At 39.1% G+C, this 24,127-nt stretch overlaps 3 protein-coding genes across 6 annotated transcripts in view; 1 reads left to right on the plus strand and 2 right to left on the minus strand.

Annotated features, from left to right (window-relative positions):
* The window catches only part of LOC139964225 (uncharacterized), a 184,854-nt gene that overhangs the window by 132,817 nt on the left and 27,910 nt on the right, over positions 1-24,127 (minus strand). For both annotated transcript variants that reach the window (XM_071965669.1, XM_071965668.1), the window contains exons 2-3: positions 8,415-8,591; positions 7,666-7,870 (exon numbers count right to left, since the gene is read on the minus strand). In XM_071965669.1, coding sequence (XP_071821770.1) covers positions 7,666-7,870; positions 8,415-8,591 — 382 coding nt within the window. The remainder of the gene's footprint in view (positions 1-7,665; positions 7,871-8,414; positions 8,592-24,127) is intronic.
* LOC139964227 (uncharacterized) lies at positions 963-23,244 on the plus strand. 3 transcript variants are annotated; one of them, XM_071965672.1, is made up of 2 exons: positions 963-2,370; positions 18,279-23,244. In XM_071965672.1, the coding sequence occupies exon 2, from the start codon at positions 18,301-18,303 to the stop codon at positions 18,964-18,966; it is 666 nt and encodes a 221-aa protein (XP_071821773.1). In that variant the 5' UTR covers positions 963-2,370; positions 18,279-18,300; the 3' UTR covers positions 18,967-23,244. The 3 variants fall into 3 exon arrangements, with proteins under 3 accessions (XP_071821773.1, XP_071821772.1, XP_071821771.1); XM_071965671.1 differs by lacking the exon at positions 963-2,370 and adding an exon at positions 9,358-10,384 and having other exon boundaries at positions 18,279-20,774; XM_071965670.1 differs by lacking the exon at positions 963-2,370 and adding an exon at positions 10,391-10,544.
* Positions 8,598-9,502, minus strand: LOC139964228 (uncharacterized). The gene is made up of 2 exons (XM_071965673.1): positions 9,405-9,502; positions 8,598-9,332 (listed from the first exon to the last, which is right to left on the minus strand). Exons 1-2 carry the CDS (start codon positions 9,451-9,453, stop codon positions 8,740-8,742), a joined length of 642 nt encoding a protein of 213 aa, XP_071821774.1. The 5' UTR covers positions 9,454-9,502; the 3' UTR covers positions 8,598-8,739.

Genomic DNA, 24,127 nt, shown 5'->3' on the forward strand with positions numbered 1-24,127 from the left:
TTGAGGTCAAGGGTCACCCAGATGTGGGTCGACAATTGGATTAAATTGAAGCAACTCCCAACCCTAACGGACAATTCGTTCTCAAGTTATCGCAAAAATACTAGTTTTTTATCTTTAATTGACCTTTGGTGACCTCGGATCACATGACCGTTAAGTTTCAAAATATTCCCCTATACCATTTGCAACTTGTCCCAAAATATCAACCGTGTCACATCTTGGACCTGGGAATTATTGCATTAAATGTCTGAAAATTTACTTTGACCTCATAAAACTTCACACACAAAGGTCACCTGGGGTAAACCTATTGACATTTTTGATTGGTGAGACGTGAATATAGCATCAAAACTGTAAAAATTCAAACATTTTTTTCTTTGCCCATTTTCTCACCGAAAATACTAGTTTTTTAACATTAATTGACCTTTGATGACCTCGGATCACATTACCGTTAAGTTTAAAAATATTCCTCTATACCATTTGCAACTTGTCCCAAAATATCAACCTTGTTACACCTTGGCCCTGGGAGTTATTGCATTAAATGTCTGAAAATTAACTTTGACCTTGTATAACTTTACACACAAAGGTCACCCGGGTGTCAACCCATTGACATTTTTGATCGGAAGGTACCTTTGATATCCAAATCTAGCATCAAAACCAAACATTTTCTTTTTCGCCCGTTTTCTCCCAAACTAAGCACATTTTTTCTAATGTGACCTTTGACCTTTTGACCTTGGTTTCAAATGTAGTTTGATCTGCTGATTCCAAAAATCAACACGACAAGTCTGTACAGCCATCCTAACTCCGACCGAAAACTTTGACCCCATATAAGTTCGCACACAAAGGTCACACGGGGGTCAACCTATCGATATTTATGATCGGAAGGTACCTTTGACATCTGAAAATAGCATCGAAACTGTAAAAATCCCCAAAACATGAAAAGGTCACCAGAGGTCAAATCAGGGTCACCCAGATGTGGGTCGACAATTGGATTACACTGAAGCAACTCCCAACCCTAACGGACAATTCGTTCTCAAGTTATCGCAAAAATACTAGTTTTTTAACATTAATTGACCTTTGGTGACCTCAGATCACATGACCGTTATGTTTCAAAATATTGCCCTAACCAGTTCACAACTTGTCCCAAAATATCAACCTTGTCGCACATTGGCACTGGGAGTTATTGCAGTTTTAGTATTTTGGGATTTTGGACCATAACTGACCTTTGGTGACCTTTGTGGGCACCAAAAACAATAGGGTTCATCTACTCACTATGGGCCACCCACCCACCAAGTTTGATCATGATCAGTCAATCCCTTGTTGAGTTATCGTGCATACAAGCTTAAGCGTCACACACACACACACACACATACACATACACACACACACACACGCCAACCTGAATACATAGGTTCCTTTGCTTTCAGCAAGGAACCAAAAAGTAGACGATAGACGATATTGTGAGATAACTTGAGTTGAACGGAATATTTGGGGAATACCCCACATTTCCATTGGCTTTCTGCCCCTCACGTTATGATAGCTTTTACGCCCATGTTTATACCCCAGTGGATGAACAGAGTGAAGGTAGGCTTCTACCAGTGATTTCAAAGCAGTCCTAATAAAACGAACTTTTCAAAAATTCTCTTCCAAATAAAATAGGTAGGTTTGGGAAAGTTCATTCTTCTTATTAAATATAAAAATTCTTGCAATACAACAATCTCTAAAGTGACTATAAACTTCGGTTAAATGTGCAGATTTTGTTGATATTTATTATATCCTAGAGAGTAACTTGGCAAAAACCCAATTATGCGGCTCTATTGTGGTATCAATGGATAGAGAATTTGGTAGCAATTAATATGACGATCTGTATATATAGGAGGTGAAGGTCGACGATTTCCAGATTTTCCACTAACATAGCCAAAGATTTGATAAAAATATGAGGGGAAAATATGATAATTTGACCTAGTTTTATCAGAATTATTCATCTTTGTAAAAAAATTCTTTTATTTAACTGGTGGACCAGACTGAGTGGCACAAAATGTTCCATTGAGTGGAAGCCTACACATGGGCTGCATGGAAGGCTCCCCCATTTAGTGTGTTAATAAGGCCACAGGCAACGGGGCATCAACTTAAAATGTACATGTAGGCCTATAGTGCAATGGTTACAAACAGTCGATGAAAGAGGCACTTGGTAACTAACAAAAGCATGCGTTGGTTTCCGGGAATTCAACACTGTTCCTTTAAACTGAATATCATTCATCTTCGTGAAAGAATTCACTACTACCGTGGTTTCATTGTCGTATCACGTGACGCAGACAAGGATTTTGCTGACGGAGTAAAAACACTGATATAATTCGTGACCTCTCCAAAACTGTGGTAAGACTTCCTTCACTATGCGGCCTTTACATTTTATGAACGTTTGGAGCATGAACGCACATGTTCATTCAAATTGCTTATTTGTCTATAGGATCGTGAAGGTAGGCCTTGCCTACACATCATCCGATGATCGAGTAAATCTGCAAACTTAGAGGCTGAGCCCTTGCAGTAACTCACACGTTAGCCTGCTATGTCTCCGACAATCATTAGCCCACACGTCCTTTCGTAAGTCAGTGCTCATACGATATACAGCATGAAGTACTGTCCATTTAACTACATTAGCATGTTTCATCAAAGACGTCATTCATACATACATAGTGAGGTGATTGCCAAATATGATTTTAAACCACAATAGAGTATATTTTACTGCTAACTTCAAAGGCTTTTGTCCACGTGGTATTTTGGAACACTTCTTCGATTATGTATGCACGGAATACGTTGGAGGTTCAGAGCAATTTATAAAAGCATATTAGGCCTAACTTATATAAGCATTTAGTAGTTTTCGATTAATAATTACTTAACAAATTCCTTGGAAAACGACCGACCAATCTCTTGGGAAGAGAAACTGTCATAAAGTTTCTGAATGACCGTTAGCGTTATGGTAATTTTTACGTAAAGTTAGGGTATAGGCCAGTACTGGGGAGTAAGATAAATCCATAACAGATCAAAGTGTGGATTTTTAACGGAGATGATAACACCCAACATCTTGAGATGTAGGCTATCGTTCGGCATATTTCACCATTATGCGACATTGGACTGTACGTGTAGGCCTACTTACGCCGGTTAGTGTACAAATAATGAATGGTTATGAGTGCAATAGTGCAAATATTTCATGAGTTGAAAGATCGAATGTTCCATTCAACGAGGCGCAGCCGAGTTGAATGGAACATTCCATCTTTCAACTCATGAAATATTTGCACTATTGGACGAATGGAAACCATTCATTATTTGTTTTATACAACATATTATATTAAGATGGGTAAAATGCATTCATGCAACAGATTGTTTTGAACAGACAGGTTTCTCTGCTCTCCTACCATTGAAAAAGTGCTACCAAAAAAGTATAACCAATGGTTCTATTTCATAGAGTGGAATAGAGCGGATTTGGCAATCAACGAGCAATTGGCCAATCAAATGACCAGAATACAATTAGGTGTTGTATAACAATGGAAAATGCAATTATTCACCATATGTAGGCCTACATTGTTAAATTCTAACCAGCACTGTAGGCCTATTACTCTGAGTAATACTTTAATTTTGAAATTTTTCACCGGCTACATTTTCAAAGCACTGATTATATGCTCACATGCAGAGGCCAACATGAGAGCTATGAATTGTTAAAGGCCTAACGGCTTGTGATGCTTCCTTTTCACGTTTTACATGTTTATACATTTTAGACTTTAAAAGAATAGTCCAGGTCAAAACTTTTTCGTACCAAAGTGAACTATTAGCAAACGGGTGTGACGTCGTTGTTGTACAATGATAAATAATGTTTCGTAATTCTTTAAAATTTACGTCTTATTTTATACTCCAAAAATGGATGCATCCATAATGAGAATGTACCATAGGCATTGGTATGTTATAATATCCACATCCCCCTTTAGACACACTATAGTAACTATCTAATCCAAGGTCAAATAAATTGACTGGAAAATAAAGAAAGAAAAAACATTATTTTTTCAGTGTGCAACTATGACATCACACCTGTTTGCTTTAAAGCAGCATTTTGCGTCCTTTTCTATGATTTTTCTCAACCTCACTGACTCCACTATGCTATGCCATAACGACATACATAACTAGCTTATCTATTTAAATCTTTTTTCAAATGGTGGCAGAAAAGTCGAAAAATTTACAACTTTCAACTTTGTATTTCCCGAAGATATTTTCCGTTGGGATGCCAATAAACCTCGCCAATAATATGAATATTTAACACTACCAACGTCATTGACCAATACGTAATACAACACAGGTCACAGACAGCAGCCAGAAAGGGCCCGTAGCCCACACATGATTTAATCATGTGAAAAGAGAGCAGGATGATGTTTTTTATTGGCGCTGGACCCTATGGTTATCTGGTATTAAAAAAAGAAAAACCTATGACTACAAATTTATCCTCTACCATGGCCCAGACAACCTCAAGGGCCCATGGCCCACACGTGATTTAATCATGTGCAAAGACACAAGGATAATTCCTGTAGTTGCATTGGACCATTTATACATTGGAGAAACCAAAAAATACCATCTACGACTTTTATCTGTACCGGTCCCCATGCAACAGCCATAAAGGGCCCATGGCCCACACATGATTTGATTATGTTAACAAAAAGCAGGATTATTCTTTTAGAGGTGTTGGCCCTATTGGACATTGTGGTATCCAAAAATACCAACGACTTCATTTTTTAACTGTAACGGGGCCCATGCAGCAACCTCAAAGGCCCAATTGCCCACACAGGAATTAATCATGTGAAAATAGACAAAGGGCCCAAAAATTGCACTAATGCATCAACGTGATCCCTGTGGCTTGAATATTTTATTTCCTTCTCTCAACATGCTGGCACAAGTTTTGGACATTCTCATATAAATCTCGACATATATATACAGTTTTGGGCATTACTGAAACGATGGCGCGCGCCGATGTGCCAAAATTATAGCATGACGTTAATATTGTATAGCAAGCAATGTTGACATGACCAATGTAGTAGTGGCATGCTGTTACAAGTTTTCGACATGCTGATGTTGAATTTGACATGTTGATAGACGTAATGACATATTGGTATTTTGTTTCGACATGTTCATATGGAATTGTAACATGTTGATATCGAATTGGACATATATATATTAACTTGGACACTTCACTCTTTTTTTCGACATTTATGGAACGTTTGGCTCTCCGTAAATTTGGTTGGTTTGATACGATCGCCAGATATTGACAACTAAACAACTTAACTGCCATAACTGTGAGACCAGTGGCAGCATTTTCTTTTCTTGAGATGTTCTGCTTATGAAAGATTTGTTTATTGGCATCCACTAACATTATAACTCCAAAAACTTTGCATAATGTAGGCATTCCCTCATGGCCTAAACATACAAACGACCTTCGACCTCCAAAACAGCATGGTTCTGTAGGTCATGAAAGGCATGCCACATGTAGATTTTTTCATATCATGACGAAACCTACAGCCACAGATAAAATGTTACTTCGTCACTTATACGATATTAGTTAATATTGGCTATTTTGACCACTTACGATATCTCAATGTTTTTAGTATACAAGCTCGTGTTACACAATCACATATACCAACACATGAATAGATTTCTGTATGCGGTGCTACGGCATTGGTTTTAATACGTGCAAACGAAGGTACTATATTGTGTGATTGCGGTCAAATACTGAAGGATGGAATTTATTTAACAGCAGTGTATCTATAGGGAGGAACAAAGTAATCATGTGTTTGCTTTAAGGTTGCGTTTTGAGTAGAGCTAATTTTCACTGATAACTCGCTTCTATTTTTAGTACTGTTATTGTTGTAGCACCGACGATATGCAATTTAATGGATTTCATTGTACCCTATAGTTACGTTAAACGGAAATAGTGGTATTATGACTGATTTCCGGCAAGAAAGCTAATATTGCTGTCAATTCCAGAATGGCGAAAGTGACAATGACACCGTAATTACAACAACAGAAGACGGCAATGACCCGCCTGATTCTCAGGGGAAATGCATCCACCTTTCTTGGCAACTTAAGGCCGATTCATTGACGTAGCCATCCGTTTAGTGGGTGTGTAATAAGAATCGGGTAACAGTACAATTTAGCCATATATTGTGCAATTGCGCAACGTCCTACTGCCAAAAGCAGCGAAAGGTGTGTGAAATATAAAGCCGCGGGCCACTAGACTAGTATATTATTAATTAACAATGAGCGACAAGATCAACCCTGACTAGGAATCTACCATTTCATGATGACTAAATTACATGCACAGCCACTCGACTATACTGGTATGTTATTAACAACGAGCGACAAGATCAACCCTGACTAGGAATCTACCATTTCATGATGACTAAATTACATGCACAGCCACTCGACTATACTGTTATGTTATTAACCACGAGCGACAAGATCAACCCTGACTAGGAATCTACCATTTCATGATGTATGAATTACACAGCCACTCAACTATACTGGTATGTTATTAACAACGAGCGACAAGATCAACCCTGACTAGGAAATCTACCATTTCATGATGACTAAATTACATGCACAGCCACTCGACTATACTGTTATGTTATTAACCACGAGCGACAAGATCAACCCTGACTAGGAATCTATCTTTTCATGATGACTAAACTACACAGCCACTCAACTATACTGGTATGTTATTAACCACGAGCGACAAGATCAAGCCTTACTATGGATCTATCTTTTCATGATGTATGAATTACACAGCCACTGAACTATACTGGTATGTTATTAACCACGAGCGACAAGATCAAGCCTTACTATGGATCTATCTTTTCATGATGTATGAATTACACAGCCACTCAAGTAGGATGTCATTCAGACGGATGTCGATAGTACCTCCGCCATAAAACCAATCAAGAATGTGTTTCACATGGTATACCACCTGCAATCTTATTGAGATGGACTTCGGGCAGGTTGCAGTTGATGCTCAGGTCAGCATCGAGTTTGTGTTACGTATACGGAGATTATCATTAATGCATAAAGATGATCAGCTGTTCGGGACTTTATTAACCATGGTGGATGTATGGCAAATAGGTGTCGGAAACATGCTGAAAATAATCCTAGACAGAGGAAGAGGACTAGGCATAAACATTGATGAGTATGCTCATCATCTAGAGACTTTAGAAAGGGTTGAATACTCCACAATATAGATTAAGTACGTGCCTACTTGTTTCGTATTGCCTGTATATAAGCAAACCAGAAGATCTCACGTGTACTTTGACGATATTGTGTCTGTACAATGTTGGAACTTGAAAAATGCTACCCGCTGCGAATACAATGAATAGATTAAGGCCGGATGACCAAAACATCAGACCATCCTTGCCAGCTTAGCTGACACGAAATGTGTGGGTTAAGTTAAGTATTTCTACAGGGATATAAGAGACCACATTGTCTCTGTCTCTTTCGGTCTCTTTCCTTCCATTTCAATGAAACTTAAATAAGGACTGATAACTTACAAGAAAAACTATTTATAATTAATTAATTAATTGAGTCAGTATTTAATTCATCCATTCATTTATTCATTCATTTATTATCCAAATTCCAAGTACTTACTTGTTATCGTTAAGATTAAATTCTGAAAATTTAGGACTTCCATCTGCACCGGGCTTGCCTAAATTATCAGTATATTGCAAGGTGGTTTTCTTGCCAACATGTACTGTGAGTTGTGCAGAGCCTTCACCATGAAGGGTAAATAGCGTAGCCTTTCTTGATGTTGATTTAAGTGTTAAAATGATGGAAAAATCCTCTGGAAGAGTACCTGTAAAATTAAAAGACATGTATATAAACACAATTTAGAATGGAATTCAAAATGTGTTTCATTGGATCAAGTTTTGCACAAAGTAGGCCTATATGCGAAAAGTCTATATTCGAAATATTTCACAATCAGTCAATTATTCCAATCAAGTTCGTATGATTTTGCATCCATTCAGGGTTATAGACACCAGTATCTGCTCGCAGCTGTACACACTTCCAATTGAACGAACTGTTCACAGTATGTGCCACCACTGTACTCCAATCCTCTAAAGTAACTGGGTCAAAACTTGCCACCAAACTGACTTCTAATATAATTTACCAATCTTCTGCTGAAAACGACCGAGCCACGATTGTACATAGTTTGCTTAAACGTAATCCTGGTTAAATATTTTAAGGTGTCCAGACTAAGACAACGCTACCCTCCTATGTTTTTTAATCGCTCAAGCAAAACGGAATCCAAAACACTGTACCCGTAGAATAAAGCATTAAGTAAAACAATGCAAGAAGTTCTTTCAAAACCGGATGAGATATTTAGTAAAAAACTTTACCCGAGAAAAGATCTGCAGTTTCTCTGCTAAGTTGTTGAGAGGATGTAATTTGATAAGCTGTGTCCACCATTCTGGTCACTTGCCCCAGGTTCCTGCTTGGGACCCTGTTATCACAAATACCAACCGTTCGTTCAGATAGACGTGGTATGTCCAACTTCTGTATCAGATCAACCGAGCCTGTGAGAAGAAAGGCACACTCAAAGTGTTCAAAACATCTAACGAAGTCAAAAATTAACTTGAAGAATACAAAACTGAAAACCTACAGTTATCTAATCAACGTAATGTCGATCACGACCCCATATAGCCTACTAAGACCCGTCCACACCTAGAGTATAAGTTTAAAATATTTTGTCCAAGTCCGATTTATTTCTAATGTTACCACCACCTTCACCATAATTGCCACCATTACCGTTACCATCACATTTACCACTGCCACCATTACACCACCGTCATTATAACTGCCACCATCACCGTCTTCAACATAACTGCCACCATCACCGTTATCATCATCTTCACCATAACTGCCACCATCACCGTTATCATCATCTTCACCATAACTGCCACCATCACTGTTATCACCATCTTCACCATAACTGCCACCATCACCGTTATCACCACTGCCACCAAAACATTTATCACCACCTACACCATAACTGCCACCATCACCGTTATCACCATCTTCACCATAACTGCCCCCATTACCGTTATCACCATCTTCACCATAACTGCCCCCATTACTGTTATCACCATCTTCACCATAACTGCCACCATCACCGTTATCACCACTGCCACCATAACATTTATCACCACCTACACCATAACTGCCACCATCACCGTTATCACCATCTTCACCATAACTGCCCCCATTACCGTTATCACCATCTTCACCATAACTGCCCCCATTACCGTTATCACCATCTTCACCATAACTGCCACCATCACCGTTATCACCACTGCCACCATAACTGCCCCCATTACCGTTATCACCACGCACATTATCATCATTAAAAGCTGTCATTGTCATCATTCTCACCACCATCACCGTTTTTCTCCACAACGTTGACGGTCCTTCTCTATATCACTTACAAGTACTTTACTACAGTTTACTACACATGAATTTAAATAGTTTTCCTTCACGGTGAGATTTCAATCAGTTAGTTCCTGTACACCAGTGCACCACATCAAACAGATGAATTATTTATATGCGGGCCGGGTTAACGGTTTTCTTCTACAACCAATGGGTGGGCGTCTTTTCCTGCCATTGTTTTCTATATGTCATCAATTTTGTTCACTCAACTGTCATGACTTCACCGTATTTAAAGGAAATAGTAAAAACATACAAAAAAATTCAAATTGTGAAATGGTTTAAAGGAAATATATACGTGATTTGGGACTGTTTATATTGTCAACTAAAAGCTACCTCATTTTATAGTTGATTTGATCTTAAAATTTGCAACATATGAGGAGAGAAGACAATGGATATTCTAAGAGACCATCTTGCTGTAGTAGGTGCAAAGAGTATGAACTGTATGAGGATGCAGTGGTGGTATAGTATAAGATACAAATATAGAGGATTATGTTGCTTATTTTACACCACATAGTTTCACGACAAAGCCAAAACTGTTGTGAAATATTTAACATGTCACCCGAAAGAGCCGATAGAATGGGAGCAAATCTATTTCTAAACCATAATGTAAGCTGATCAATTTCCGGGTTAATATCATCTCTGTCTGCGTCGCCTCAGGGAAACCCGATCGTGGAAATTTGTGTGATATATGTTCTACATTCCCAAAGATGCCAACCGACAGGACCCCTTGATCTTTTCTGCTCCAGACGATAATGGATCACTGAGGAAATGATTGAAACTAGACGGAAGAATGTTACCGTCATTCTCACAGGGCATACCGGGATAATTGCAGTACAAAAGGTTAACTTCTGAACTTCACAGACACCCGGCACATTAGTTTGATGTGAGTATAAGAAGGTTTAACTTTATATAATATAAAACTTTCATAATCTGTTCTATACAACGGTATCTTGTGATTACTAAGACGCTATCGCTAAGCAACGATGTACTGTCAAGTCTGATTTTTCGTGCATTCCAGAAGGTGTCAGCGATACAATACAGCGGTCAGTAATAAGGATTGTGTTCTTTGTCATTTGCTTGTGATTGACTAGTAGGCCTAATGAACAGACATATTCGAAGAAGGATGGCTTATGCTCAACATTAACTTATTATATTTTATAGACAGTAAAACAAGGCTATCAGTCCGAGTTGTACTTATATAACAGCTTGATGTTTTCAGAAATGAACGTTTAAAGGTAACAATCTAAGTAACTGGACTAGTATTAAGTCTACCAGAGGGACCATAAGTCAGTATTAATTTACGAAATGACCCGTTAAGCACCCGAGGCTCATCGATTAAAGTGGCTCCACTACTTGGTACCGATACTAACAGTGCATTAGTGTCTATAATGTACAAAACAGAGCGTAGTAGAAGCAGTGAGTTGTTCCATATATAACAACTCCCTGATAGAAGTACCTGTAAGACTATTATAGCCTCAAATGCTACTAAAAAGGACAAATGGTGCCGAATGTCATCCAAATGTGCTCTGTTGTTGTGAAGTTGAAAAGCATTTTTTTGATTAATTACTACTGATCCAAACGTCTGCAGACGTTTGGATCAGTAGTAATTAATCAAAAATGGACTCACATTAGTACTTAGCCCTGCACTGAGGAGTCGACGTCATATTCAATTGCGTCTTAAGAAGAGTGCTAAATTTAGCATATTTTGGAACTGATTAATCTTAACAAAGGGTAGATTACCAGCACTCAAACTCTTCTTTTTCTGGGACCATGGCATATCATGAGTAAAATTCTGTATAGATCACCCTATAATGGGCAGCATTAGAAAAAACACAATTTTAAGGGCAGTGAAGAACATATAAGATTGGTTTGTCTTTCCATTCGTTAAATAAATGCGCCTTTCAAATTGAAAGGTTTCACGTGAAGAGAAAGTCTAGGCAGCCTGCCATTCGTACGTACGATACAATTATAGAACTACTGTAGACTGATAGTGACACAGGTGGAATATTTATCGACACCCCCCCCCCTCCCCTCCCCTCACCAAGGAATTAAAGATGAACGATAGTGATTTTTCAGCATCGACGAAAAAATACGATTTTATTCAAGAGTATTCTAGTTGGTTTCCATATTACACATGTGAAAATTCAAGTCAATCCGATGTTGGGAAAGGCTCAAAAAAATTCCTAAACTCGTTGATTTTTTAAACAAAACTTGGGCTTTTCGCGAACAGCGATATGATGATCACGTGATCTACAGTGACATGTGACGTCATTATGATGATAACAAAGTGAGCTCGGAGTAGTGTACTTCAGCAGTGTGCACTTAGTGTGTAAGTTTAGTTGCAACCTACTCTATATTGGACTCGAAAAACAACCTAAACCAGAGAGGAGATTTGATACTCTGCGTGAGACATTTAACGGTCTAATTTTAATAAGGTGTTATTGTTCCTGCTTTTTCTTGTCGTTTTAGTGAAGCCGACTGCCCCAATGTAAATTACGGAATAATCGGTCATAGAGCCATCTTGGGCCCAATTGAAATTTGCGTGTGGCAAGGTCACTAAAGTAAAAAAAGTGTGAAAGATTGATGCTTTTATGCCGTATTATTTATATATATCCCGATAAATGCAACAGAAAATGTTGGAACTGGAAGACATGTCAGACGTGAACAACCTAACTAGTGACTATGTGAGGAGAGAATCCACGTGCAAATTTCAATTGGGGCATGGACGTCGCTTAGGCAGAGTTTTTTGGGGCGGAGATGTGTTCATACCCTCCAAACCACTTTAAATGTAATACGAATAGGAAATGTGTGTATGCTCGAGCGAAACAAAACATCGTGTAAGTATTACTTACGGTAGCGCACACTGTCACTTATGTTTGCACAGTGTGAAAGTACCGTTGCGGACCTACGTGAAGTTGGGCTAGAATACGATTCCTCCTGAAGCCCAAACCACGAGGCATGCATGTGAATAAACGCAATAGGCATTGCATGTACTGAGAAAATTGTTAGAGCTAGACTAACTACTCGATTGAGTTCAAATGCGGTTGTATTTCAAGCTCAATGAAACCTTTCTGTTGGATTTAATGACGCACGGAACAAGGAACGTTTATGTCTTACAGTAGGCCTAGTGCATACAAGCGAATCTACTTTGTTTAGAACTTTGGATTTTCTTTCGGATGTTATACTAAACTACGTTTGAGACTATCATCACTATTGTTATTGTGCCAGTTGACTGGTAAGTGAGCACATTCATACATCACTCTGTATAAAACCCGCCAAAAACGTGATCTTGAGATTTACGTTACTTTGGACCAGTTTGCGAGTTACCTCTTCAGATATTGGGAAATCGTTGCGAAATCGCCGCAAAATTCGTAAAAAAAAACTTGTTAACACGTGGTGAAGAAATCAAGAAACACCATGATATTCATTATCTATTTATGTCTTGAACATTACGCCGGAAAATAACAGTTATGCTGACACGAAATGCACGCACAGCTCCGTACTGAACAGTTCACAACAGAAAAGATCATCACAGTGACGTCTTTCACTGACCTGAGGGCTGTTCAAGGTCGTTGCAGTGTTTGCAAATTCCTAAATTACGGAGACGAAAAAACGATGTTTTAATTCCCTTTTTTATAACTTTCCGTTGAGCTATTTGGAAAATTAACAAAATATGTTGCTTGGTAACATATAAACTACATTATATATGAAAATGAGAGATTTTTTTTCTGTCACTATCGTTCCACTTTAAAACAAACATCAGCATTAATTGGTTACATGCATCTGTTATGAAATTAAAGGACAACTGGCTGCTATATATGCCATTTGATACATGGCATTAATAGCACATTATCCCAATATTATTTGACTGTAGCTGGAACATTTGAGACTTGACAGTGATATTTATCAGTACATCATCATCTGCTTAGTATTGAGCAACAACTGACGAACTTCGTGGGCGTTCAACTGTGATTTCAATGACAATATTGATTTCAAGTTTAACGCTTAAAGGGAACGTGTATAGATAGGTGAAGTTTAGTACTCGTAGCCTAGTGTCTACCAAAAGAACTTGCAATTCAAATCCAAACGTTTACTGGGTCAACCTTGAGTAGTAATTCGAGAGGATCGGCTAACATAGCCTATTCTAAACTTACGACACAAATAAACGTGGAAGCGAACTGAACATTTACAGTTACTCAAAGTAGTTAATTATATAATTATGATTCTTTAATGATATCGCTCAATCTACCGTCTATTAATTTGGATAGTTATTTATGCCCTCCAAGGTTGTTTTGTTAACAGAAACGAAATAAAACGTAGAAAACTAGGGGTCCGTATGGTAATGGCGTATAGTAAGTAGTTACTCAAGAAGTGACGAAGCGAAATGGTTTTTTCTTCCGTGGAATGTGGAAAAGTTAGGAATTAATTCTGTGCAGGCGTTCTTTCATCCGTAACGAATCAGCAGTTAATGCGCATTAAGGTATATGAAATACACTTTCAACGATTCAAATAAACTTTGAAATTGAGCCTAAGAAAACTCACAAAACTACGCTGGTTCTGAAGTGACAGGCGAGTTGTAGGCGTAGCGTGATAGTATGACAAGACGACATCTTGAATGTTTTGTTCGACTTAGCGAGTTACGCTTACGTTACACATTGCCGGAAATGATACAGTGATGCAGTTGCTTGTCGCACGTAACTTAGCGAGACGCCCCCCCCCCCCCCAAATATAAAACAGAAAGCCAGTCAGCTTAGTGATTCCTTGCCTTATAAGAGTATCGCCTATACTAAATCAAATGATTGATAGAGCAGCTGCATGGGGAAACTGTGTCCTAAAATAAAGTAAAGGAACATCAGAAAAGAATACCAGATAACTTGACCATTGTAAAAGGTACTATCTGAAAGTTATATCTCGGCCACAAGAGCAAAGGTCAAATCATGTATCAGTTATAGTGACATAGAAAAGTCATTAATCAACGAAATGGGCTACAAGTTAAAGCATGATGTGATGGTCATATTGAAGGAAGATGTTAGAAGTTAGATCTGTCGCATTTTTCCTCCTAATTTTTGCATTTTGGTACTAAAGACCTAATGTTGCCTGTGCCAGTCTTTCAACTACGTGAGTCAGAACGTTTTTTTTTTTTAAATATAGAACTATGACTAACAGTAGTTTCAGAAATGGTGACAATTTGGCAAAATGTTTAAATAGCCCAATTGTGTACTGTATCAGCTCCAGCCGATGTAAAACATGAAGCTGCAGAATAATGCCGCACTACCAAACACTTCTCAACACAGGTTGACAGGAAAACTATTGTGACCTGTGCACCTTTGTGGAGGACAGTATTAAAAAAATATATATTTACCTAAATGTAGGTAGTACTCATTATGGGGCAACAATCACCCATCTACAATGTAACTTTTTTGACCAATGACCACCGAAATGAACTTCGACCTCAGCAGAAACAAAATATTTCTTATACTCAATAAGTTGGATCACGTAAATTAGAGCTTTTTATTTTGAGTATGTGAGCTTAAAAAGTGATGAGACTTTGACCTCTGTTGACCTCCAATGACCTTCGACCTCCATAGAAAAAAGTTTCTTCTTAATATGGTGCATCCACATATTACATATGAAGTTCATCCACCTTATAGTTTTTTCGTTATCGTGTTTACAATGTTTTCAGACTTTGACCTCAAATGACCTGTGACTTCGACAGAAACCATTAAGGCAATTCTACTCAATAAGGTGCTTTCATGTACTACATATGGAGTTCATCCAACATGAACATATGGAGTTCTTGGATTACACATACCTAATATGAAGATCACCACCAATATAGTTTTTTATAATTATCGTATTTACAGGCCAAGCCGTCGCACACACACACGCCGTCACCATCGCATATATTCATTATATATTCCAGCACCCTTTTGGACGTGGCACACTATTGTGCCACAGAAGCGACTGATTTAGTTATGAATATTTAGGCAGTGTGTGTGTGACAAGTTACTACCGATTCCAGTGAAGGGATTCACTGTTATTAAGTCGTGTGATAAGGCCTTGTTCTTGATACAATTCTGTTACCGTTTCTTGGTTTATCTGAACGAATGGTGACCTCCGATGGAGAGAATCAAGTCCCATACGGAGGTATTTATTTGGTATTCACAAAAACCACTTTATTTGCGTTTGGTCTCAGAGTTTTTAGCCCTTGAATTATTCTTTCACATTCGAAAATGTTCAAACCAGAAAATGTGTGTATAAATATATCTTCGAGATTTCAACCGACATTTCTAGAGTTGATTTGCCAGCCGGTGTTCTCATTGCTATAATAACTACACCGCTACAGTAGATACTATTTTGTAAGTAAACATCTTTGCCACACTGGACTAGCGAAAACATTCGTAAACTTCCCCCCTCCCCTTCCCCGATTTCTACCTCATTAAATAACATCGTAATTTGGACAAGAAACGATACATGTGAACATGGCAGAACAGCCAGCACTAGTGTTTCACTATGTCGGGATGATGACGGAATGACCTTTAAAAGTTAGAGTTGACACCTCAGGTCATGACATTCTTGTGTTATACCGATATTTGTAGAGTTTCTCCAATCAACGCGATGGTCTGTCTGGGTTATGCCTAAAGTTTTTCGCTTACTCAAAACGTCAAACCCCAATGGGCCTTATGTCACAGAATGTCAAACAACAAAAAATCTGAAGAAGAAAAGGCACTCCTACAAACTGAGGTCCTTATAGTGATGTCGCCTGTAATCTCCACAGCAACGTAAGCAATGGGCGATCATTATGTTACGTTGTTGATGTTTTCACATGTTACGAAGATCATAAACGGCAGATTTTCGTATGCTAGTTTTTTTTAATTGTTTTTTACAGTAATTGTAAAGTATTTGTAGGTAAAATGCCTATCCTTAATTTACACATCATAATTAAACATTAAACCGCACACAGGCTGAGACACCCCCCCCCCTCACCATCCTGCTCCTCGTGCGGATTACTGCCCCCCCCCCACCCAAATTCGTGTCAGTACCGAATGTACAAAAACTTCAAAAGTTACAGGACATAAATCTTGTGCTCCCACGTGGTCGTTGATTTTATATACGTTTCTTTCTACCGTATGGACAAGTTTATCATGTTACATCTACATCCATCCTACCGCCATGGACGTCTGCTCAATGAGTTAAGCCGGATATATATTTTAACTCACTCTAACTATGGAACGCCAAAGGGAAATAATTAATATCATACGACATAAACGATTTATCAATTACTTCTTTTTAGCGTTTTTCTAATGTTACTTTAGATGGTTTTGATTTTATAGCAGCAGTTAGAGAATTCCATGGCCTTATAGCACGATTCTTTAAACTTAACGTACCAAATGTTGTATTACATAAGTTGTGGTGTGCTTGACCGGCACTTCTAGTGCGGTGACTATGTGTGGCGCTGCTTATAGTGAAGAAGTCATGAAAGGCTGCAGGATGTAAGCCATTCCAAGCATTGTAAGGGAATGTGGCTACATTCAGCCTAATAATATCGCTAAATTTGAATAAGTTGAGCAATTTGAAAAGTGAGCTGGTGTGTTCACAATATTCAGAATGAGTTATATGACGAATGAGGCTTTCTCTTGTAGGATTTCAAGAGGGTGAAGATAAACATTATAGGTGCCAGACCAGATATTACAGCAATATGAAAAATGGGGGAAAACTAATGTTTGGTAAAGCATTCTAAGAAAATTCTGAGGAAAGTAGTGTTTCAACTTAGAAATGATACCAACAATTTTTCGCCACAGTGTTTGCAATATTTGATATATGTTCACACCAAGTAAGTTAACAATCAATATAAACTCCGAGAAACTTAATACTATGCAGATGCTTGATTGGCTAACCATCCATTAAAATATCTTTTTTTCCAAGAAAAAGATTTACTTTTATTGAAATCGTAAACGACAATACGTAAATACGAAAATATCTTAAGCACTTTTCGAGAAGAGCAGCACCATATTTGCTTTACTGACGAAGGCATCTGGAGGAGAAACAACAAAGAAAGCTCCTGTCAAGGTAAAGAGGAGAGACACACAGAAACACAAACAAACAAACAAGAGGAGAGACACACAGAAACACAAACAAACAAGAGGAGAGACACACAGAAACACAAACAAACAAACAAACAAGAGGAGAGACACACAGAAACACAAACAAACAAACAAGAGGAGAGACACACAGAAACACAAACAAACAAACACACAAGAGGAGAGACACACAGAAACACAAACAAACAAACAAGAGGAGAGACACACAGAAACACAAACAAACAAACAAACAAGAGGAGAGACACACAGAAATACAAACAAACAAGAGGAGAGACACACAGAAACACAAACAAACAAGAGGAGAGACACACAGAAATACAAACAAACAAACAAGAGGAGAGACACACAGAAATACAAACAAACAAACAAGAGGAGAGACACACAGAAACACAAACAAACAAGAGGAGAGACACACAGAAACACAAACAAACAAACAAGAGGAGAGACACACAGAAATACAAACAAACAAACAAGAGGAGAGACACACAGAAATACAAACAAACAAACAAACAAGAGGAGAGACACACAGAAACACAAAACTAAAATGAAAGGGAATCATGTACCGTCAACCGAAAAATCAAAATGGAGTCAGCACTTGAATGCCGTCATCCATGCATACAATTGTTGTAAACATGACTCAACTGGTTATTCTCCGTTTCAACTTCTTTTCGGCAGACCACCTCAATTACCTATTGACATGGTTTTCAGACAACACGAAACTCAACCGCCTGATAACCCTGGCTACCCCAAGTACGTGGCCGACTGGAAAGCTCGGATGGAAGAGGCCTATACAAAAGTGAGACTAAACAGTCAAAAAGCAGCTCAGAGGAACAAGAAAAAGTTGGATAGAGCAATCAGGAATGCAGCTTCACAAAGTTTGAATCCAGGTGATCGTGTCTTGATAAAGAATACCGCACCACATCTTGGACCTGGAAAGCTGAGATCACATTATGAGGACAAGATCCATACCGTAGTATCACGACAGGGAGATGACATGCCAGTGTACAAGCTACAACCAGAAGATGGAGTGGGCAGAAATAGAATTCTACATCGCAATCTTCTTATGCCATGTAACTACCTGTGCCATGAGAATGAGGACCCACACCACCCTACTCCTCTCCAGCAACAACAGAACAAAGGAAAGCAGCAAGGAATGAAGCAACAAGAGACATCATTGCAAAATGATCCTCCTCAGGGTGATCTTAGTCCCGGAGAGGATGATCTCAGTTCCGGAGAGGACGATGACTATCTCGAGCAATACATGCGGATTGTAGCCAACCAACCTCCCCAGCCCGACACCACAGAGTTAATTCACCAATCCAGTGAGGGAGATCCTGACTTAAAGCAAAATCCCACACAATAAGAAATAGTTCCTCGCCAGGTAATGCCCGAAGAAGTTGACAGCTTGGAGCAGGAGGGTTCACCACCACCAGAGACTATGTATCAACATATGCACGATCAACCACAACCAATAGAAGTGCCTAACACTACCAATGACTGTACTGCAACACCAGATTTAGACGAGCAGCAGGACTTTCAAAGGCCGGTGAGAGACAGGCGTCCCCCATTGCCTTTCCAATATTCTACCATGAGCACACCTGATCCCTTTTGTATGTCAGTGGCAGGACAGACCCAACACAGAGGAGAGAATTATGCACCATCCCCACTACCAGGTCTACAATGTATGTCTCCCTACCAACCCTTCCACCAGCAGCACATGGGACACCAGATGCCACCTGTAAGATAGATGTCTCCCTGGCAATTCTACCAGCCATTCCTCTATCCACTGAACGGACAGTATCCTCCACACCACCAGAACGTGCCATTTCAACCAGAGACAGACCATCCACCACAGAGACCAAGCCCAATAGTTACATGTACATAGCATAGGATATTTACTTAACTCATGTTTCACAGACTTTATTACTGAAGTTAACAGTTAACATGTCAGGTAATGAGATAAGGTTAATAAGGTCAATGCTGCAGCATGTAAAGAATGTTTACGAAATAAGGTTAAGTACATCAGTTACACACCAAGTAGTGATTTTGATACGTCACTGGTAGTTACACTGTATGTAAAGTGTATTTTAGCGTAACTTATTCACCTAGGAAAGAAGTTCTTCAGACATGTTTAGTTTTGTTCCTCTATGAATTTATTTGATTAAGTAGGAACTCCATTGTTTATAAAGTGATTTTCAGAAGTCACCAGGACGAGTTCTCTGGAGCGGTTGCCAACGTTTCAGAGTATGGATCTGAATTTTCAGAGCCGAAGTCCTCATTTTTGGATGCTTAGATATATCTTGTTCTTCAAGTATTTGTATTGTGAATGTAGCACCTAATACTGACTGTAGGTAATACATGTCGAGGTCGACACCATTTTATGTGGGGGAGAGTGTGGAGCTTGGGAAAGCTGCCCCCCCCCCTAATTAATATTTGTTATGTTATTTTGTTTACCTATCCGAAATGGAAGAACCCAAGTAGCCCTGTGCAGGAAGGAGGCCAACACTAATTGTGACTTGCTAAAACACATGTTGGACTCATTTGTTAATCAAGGATTCTTTCTTCCTCTTTTACTTTATAGCTAATGACAGCAAAAGAGGGTTACAGAAGTATTTTATTTTCTTCTATGAAAAGACAAACATCACATTAAACAAATGAAATATGTTTGCAATTGCAAGCAAATTTCACCAAGATGCGTAGCTTATTATAAACAGCAATACATAAACGAGATGTGCCCTCTAATCAAATTTGCCGATGATACAACCACGCCAGGTCTTAGCTATGGAAATGATGACCGGGCATACCTCCGACAGCTGCAGTCATTCGAAGAACTAAATATTTCTAAAATAAAAGAAAGTATTGCTTTTAGACAAAAGGGTACTCCAGCACCACCTGTTATTATTAAGGGAAATGCTGTAGAACGTGTATCTACACACTTATCTATTGGAGTTGTATTGAATGATAATACAGAGAGCAAAGGTTCCATAAATGTCGAAAGTGAAGTGTCAAAAAGTTAAAATATATGTGCCAAATTTTATATTAACATGTTACAACTCCATGTGAACATGTCATGCTTATGTTGAATTTGATATGTTGATGGACGTAATGATATATTGTATTTTCTTTCGACATATTAATATGGAATTGTAACATGTTGACATCAAATTGGATATATATATATATATATATATATATATATATATATATATATATATGTATATGTATATATATATATATATATATATATATATATATATATATATATATATATATATATATATATATATATATATACTTTGGACACCATTAATTTATACCACGTGCATGACGTCAGACAATAACAAACCACCTGTTTCGCTCATTTTATACGAACATTGATGTATTAGTCAACTTTACGCGTAACGATAACTGCAAATGAAAACCTCCAAAAAGGAGAAAAATAAACCCTTCATAGATGTGTTCTCTCTTCATACGCAGTGTTAGCTCAGTGGCTAACGCTGGTGCCTTTCAATTATAAGGTCCCGAGTTCGAGTCCCTCCAAGATAAATGTATGTCGTCCAGTTACAGAGTTGTTGACAATTGACAATTCAAAATCATGGACGTTAAATTATGAGTCTAAGAGACTGACTTCGGTCAGCTTGCGGCTTTGATAAGCCAATGATGGCTTCTTCGCGAGTTCATACATACATACATACAATCAGGGGCGGCGATTTGTTTCAAATATTTGGGGGACATTTGCTTGGGTGCAGGCATGGGCGCAGATCAGTCTGGAATAATGGTGGGGACGCGTGTCTGTTCTCTGATTCTAAGCGGAGCGCGACCATGGGTTCGCGCGCAGCGTACAAGAATTTTTTGGGCAAATATACCTCCCAGATCGCCGGAAATAACACTTCCCAGGCCCAGTGATGCTCCCAAACCTCCTTAACTTTAAGATCTCATGGCTTAGAAATTTAGTTTGGGGAAATACATGGGCGTCTGCAGAAAAAAAATTAGGGCACAAATAATGCAAGTAGACTTTTGTATACGATGTCGCCTCCCAGAAAACAATTATAGACTGCCGCAAATGCGATTTCTGTCCTATATTTAACAACTGCGGATAAATATAATAAAATGAGAACTGCTGCATGTCATTTGCACAATGCTGGATCAAACTGTGCCAAAATTCAATACATGGGAATTTGAAATGCAGCGTTTGGTCAAGACAAATTGTTGGGAACACGGTCTATCATGTCCCCACCACTGAAAAAGTTGGTGGGGACGTGTCCCGCTGTGATGATATTATGTAACAATTTATGACACGGTTAGACGGGCGCGTAGCAAGGAATTTGCGAAGGGAGGGGCTAAGCTTGTAGGCAAACTATCTAAGCGTAGCGCCACATTGTGTCGCAAGGCGCGAAGCGTTAAAGAAATTTTGGCCGAAAATTCCTCCCAGATCGCTGGAAGTGGCACTTCCCAGGTCTTGTAGGTTGCATCTTAGCATTTTCTATTTTGAAAATTACTAGCGATATCATAAAAAAATACAAAACGTATGCTCAAGGGGGGGGGGTGGTCGCCCTCTCCCCCCCCCCCGCCCTTGGCTACGCGCCTGCGGTTAGAAATCTGCAGTAGGAAACAACAGGCAAAATGGAAACCCAGTGAACCCATATCGATGTGGGTCATACATATGTTTGTACGTACTTACACTCATACACATGTGTACAGACATTAACAGACATTATGATAATCATCATGAGTGACAACTTGCTATACGGTCACAGGTCACAGAAACGACCACGAAGTGTCATTTACCTCATGCAGCATGTGTTGGATGAAGTTTTAGCCACCGCCAAGTATGATGGATAAATAATCTCATGCATTACTTTCTATTTATAGCCACAAAATAAAACTATGCCATCAAATATTTGGGGGGATATTAGATACTATATCCCCCACCTAAAATATTGGGGGGCACATGTCCCCTCGTCCCCCCATGATCGCCGCGCATGCATACAATGATACAAACATACACACATAAATGTACAAAAATATTCATTACGCTTTTTTATTAGCTTTCGTAAAAACGGACGAGCTAGATAGGCAAACACCTGCAAATCATAGGTACATTATTGCAGCCTGTACATACCATTAGTGTGATACTAACGATAAACGTTAGTTTGTGTATTAGACGTTCGTGAAACGAATCAATCATGGCAAACGCAAAGCGTGTAAATACAATAGACCGGACGAACGCTATAGTCCTAAGGCATACGGCCTTCGATATAATCCACGGTATGGTTCCGTAAATTTCACCAACTGTTCTCAAAATGTCAATTTAAAGTGGCCATGACACGAAAATGTTAACGTCCTGTCTTTTGGGGATAAATCTAAGCATGCTCTCTAGAACATATATCAACCATTCCGCCAGTTAAAAATTTGATTTTTCCCTTCGAAAATTGAGATTTAATTTACCCTCTTCGGGCTTGAAAGTTCGTTCGGCTGAAAATTTTGCTAATCTCATGACGTCATGTGACGTCATGTTATGAACACGACTTTGCTCTCGCTGATTCCTCCGAACACACATCATACTTACAGTACGACAAGTGTACATAAATACAAGGGCGGAGGAACCGGGGGGCTGGGGGGCGCCAGCCCCCCCCCAGTGAAAAATATTGAGGGGCGGAAGTATCCCCCCCCCGCTTCGTACCCCCCCCCCCCGCTTCGCAAGTCAGAAAACCCCTTTTTCATTTCCAAATGAGAAAAAAATCTCATTTGGAGCACCAAATTGCATCTAAGGCCAGGTGAAAATGCAAAATTATATACAAAATGGAGTAGGTGGGTTGAAGTGTGCTGTATTGCACCACATTACGTCTGAGGCCACCTGGAAATGCAAAAAAAGTTCAAAGGGGAGGGGACACCCCCTCCCCTTAGACCCCTCCCCCAGGCCGGCCATCAGTCTTCAGCCCCCCCCCCACACTCAAAAGTACCTTCCTACGCCACTGCATAAATACACAAAACAATCGATAACAAGTCGGCGCGAAGTCAGATCGAAATTTCCCGTGGAATGTCAGATTTATAACCAAATGCGGCAACCGAACTTCAAAGTGGTAGTGGTTCTTCACCAGGCAGTGAAATTGGGCTATAATTAGTGCGCCCTTTCTCATATTCGAAGCAGAGAGTGAAGGCGATGACCATGCCAATATTGGACCGAACGTTGAGGGTGGACCTGAGGTGTTAGAACCGTATCAGTCCTTCAGCCATGGATGAAGGCTAATTGCATGGGTTATGACATTTGTGCAGCCCCCAACAACACAACGGATCGGCATTTCTCTCGGATATTTTACAACATGTTGTAAAACAAACTTGAAATTTCTAGCGATATAGCGTAATACAGTGGTTGTTCTCTCAGTGTAAATGTGCGTGTATGTGTGACGGTATGATTGTCGCGCATCCAGTACGTGCCTGGGCTTGGCACTTGTGTTCCTAACATGACGTCATCATTGTCTTGTTTTAAAATCGCATTTTCAGATATCTATTTTCGGATGCGA

Source organism: Apostichopus japonicus, chromosome 22 (assembly GCF_037975245.1).
Source record: "Apostichopus japonicus isolate 1M-3 chromosome 22, ASM3797524v1, whole genome shotgun sequence".
Taxonomy (NCBI): Eukaryota; Metazoa; Echinodermata; class Holothuroidea; order Aspidochirotida; family Stichopodidae; genus Apostichopus; species Apostichopus japonicus.

Bases quoted from the DNA above. Each gene is read 5' to 3' on its own strand.
- LOC139964228 (XM_071965673.1), bottom strand. From the start codon at position 9,453: ATGGTGGTGAGAATGATGACAATGACAGCTTTTAATGATGATAATGTG. The intron at 9,333-9,404 runs GTGGTGATAACG...GTTATGGTGAAG, and splicing joins TTTTAATGATGATAATGTGC to ATGGTGATAACGGTAATGGG.
- LOC139964227 (XM_071965672.1), top strand. From the start codon at position 18,301: ATGGTTTTCAGACAACACGAAACTCAACCGCCTGATAACCCTGGCTAC.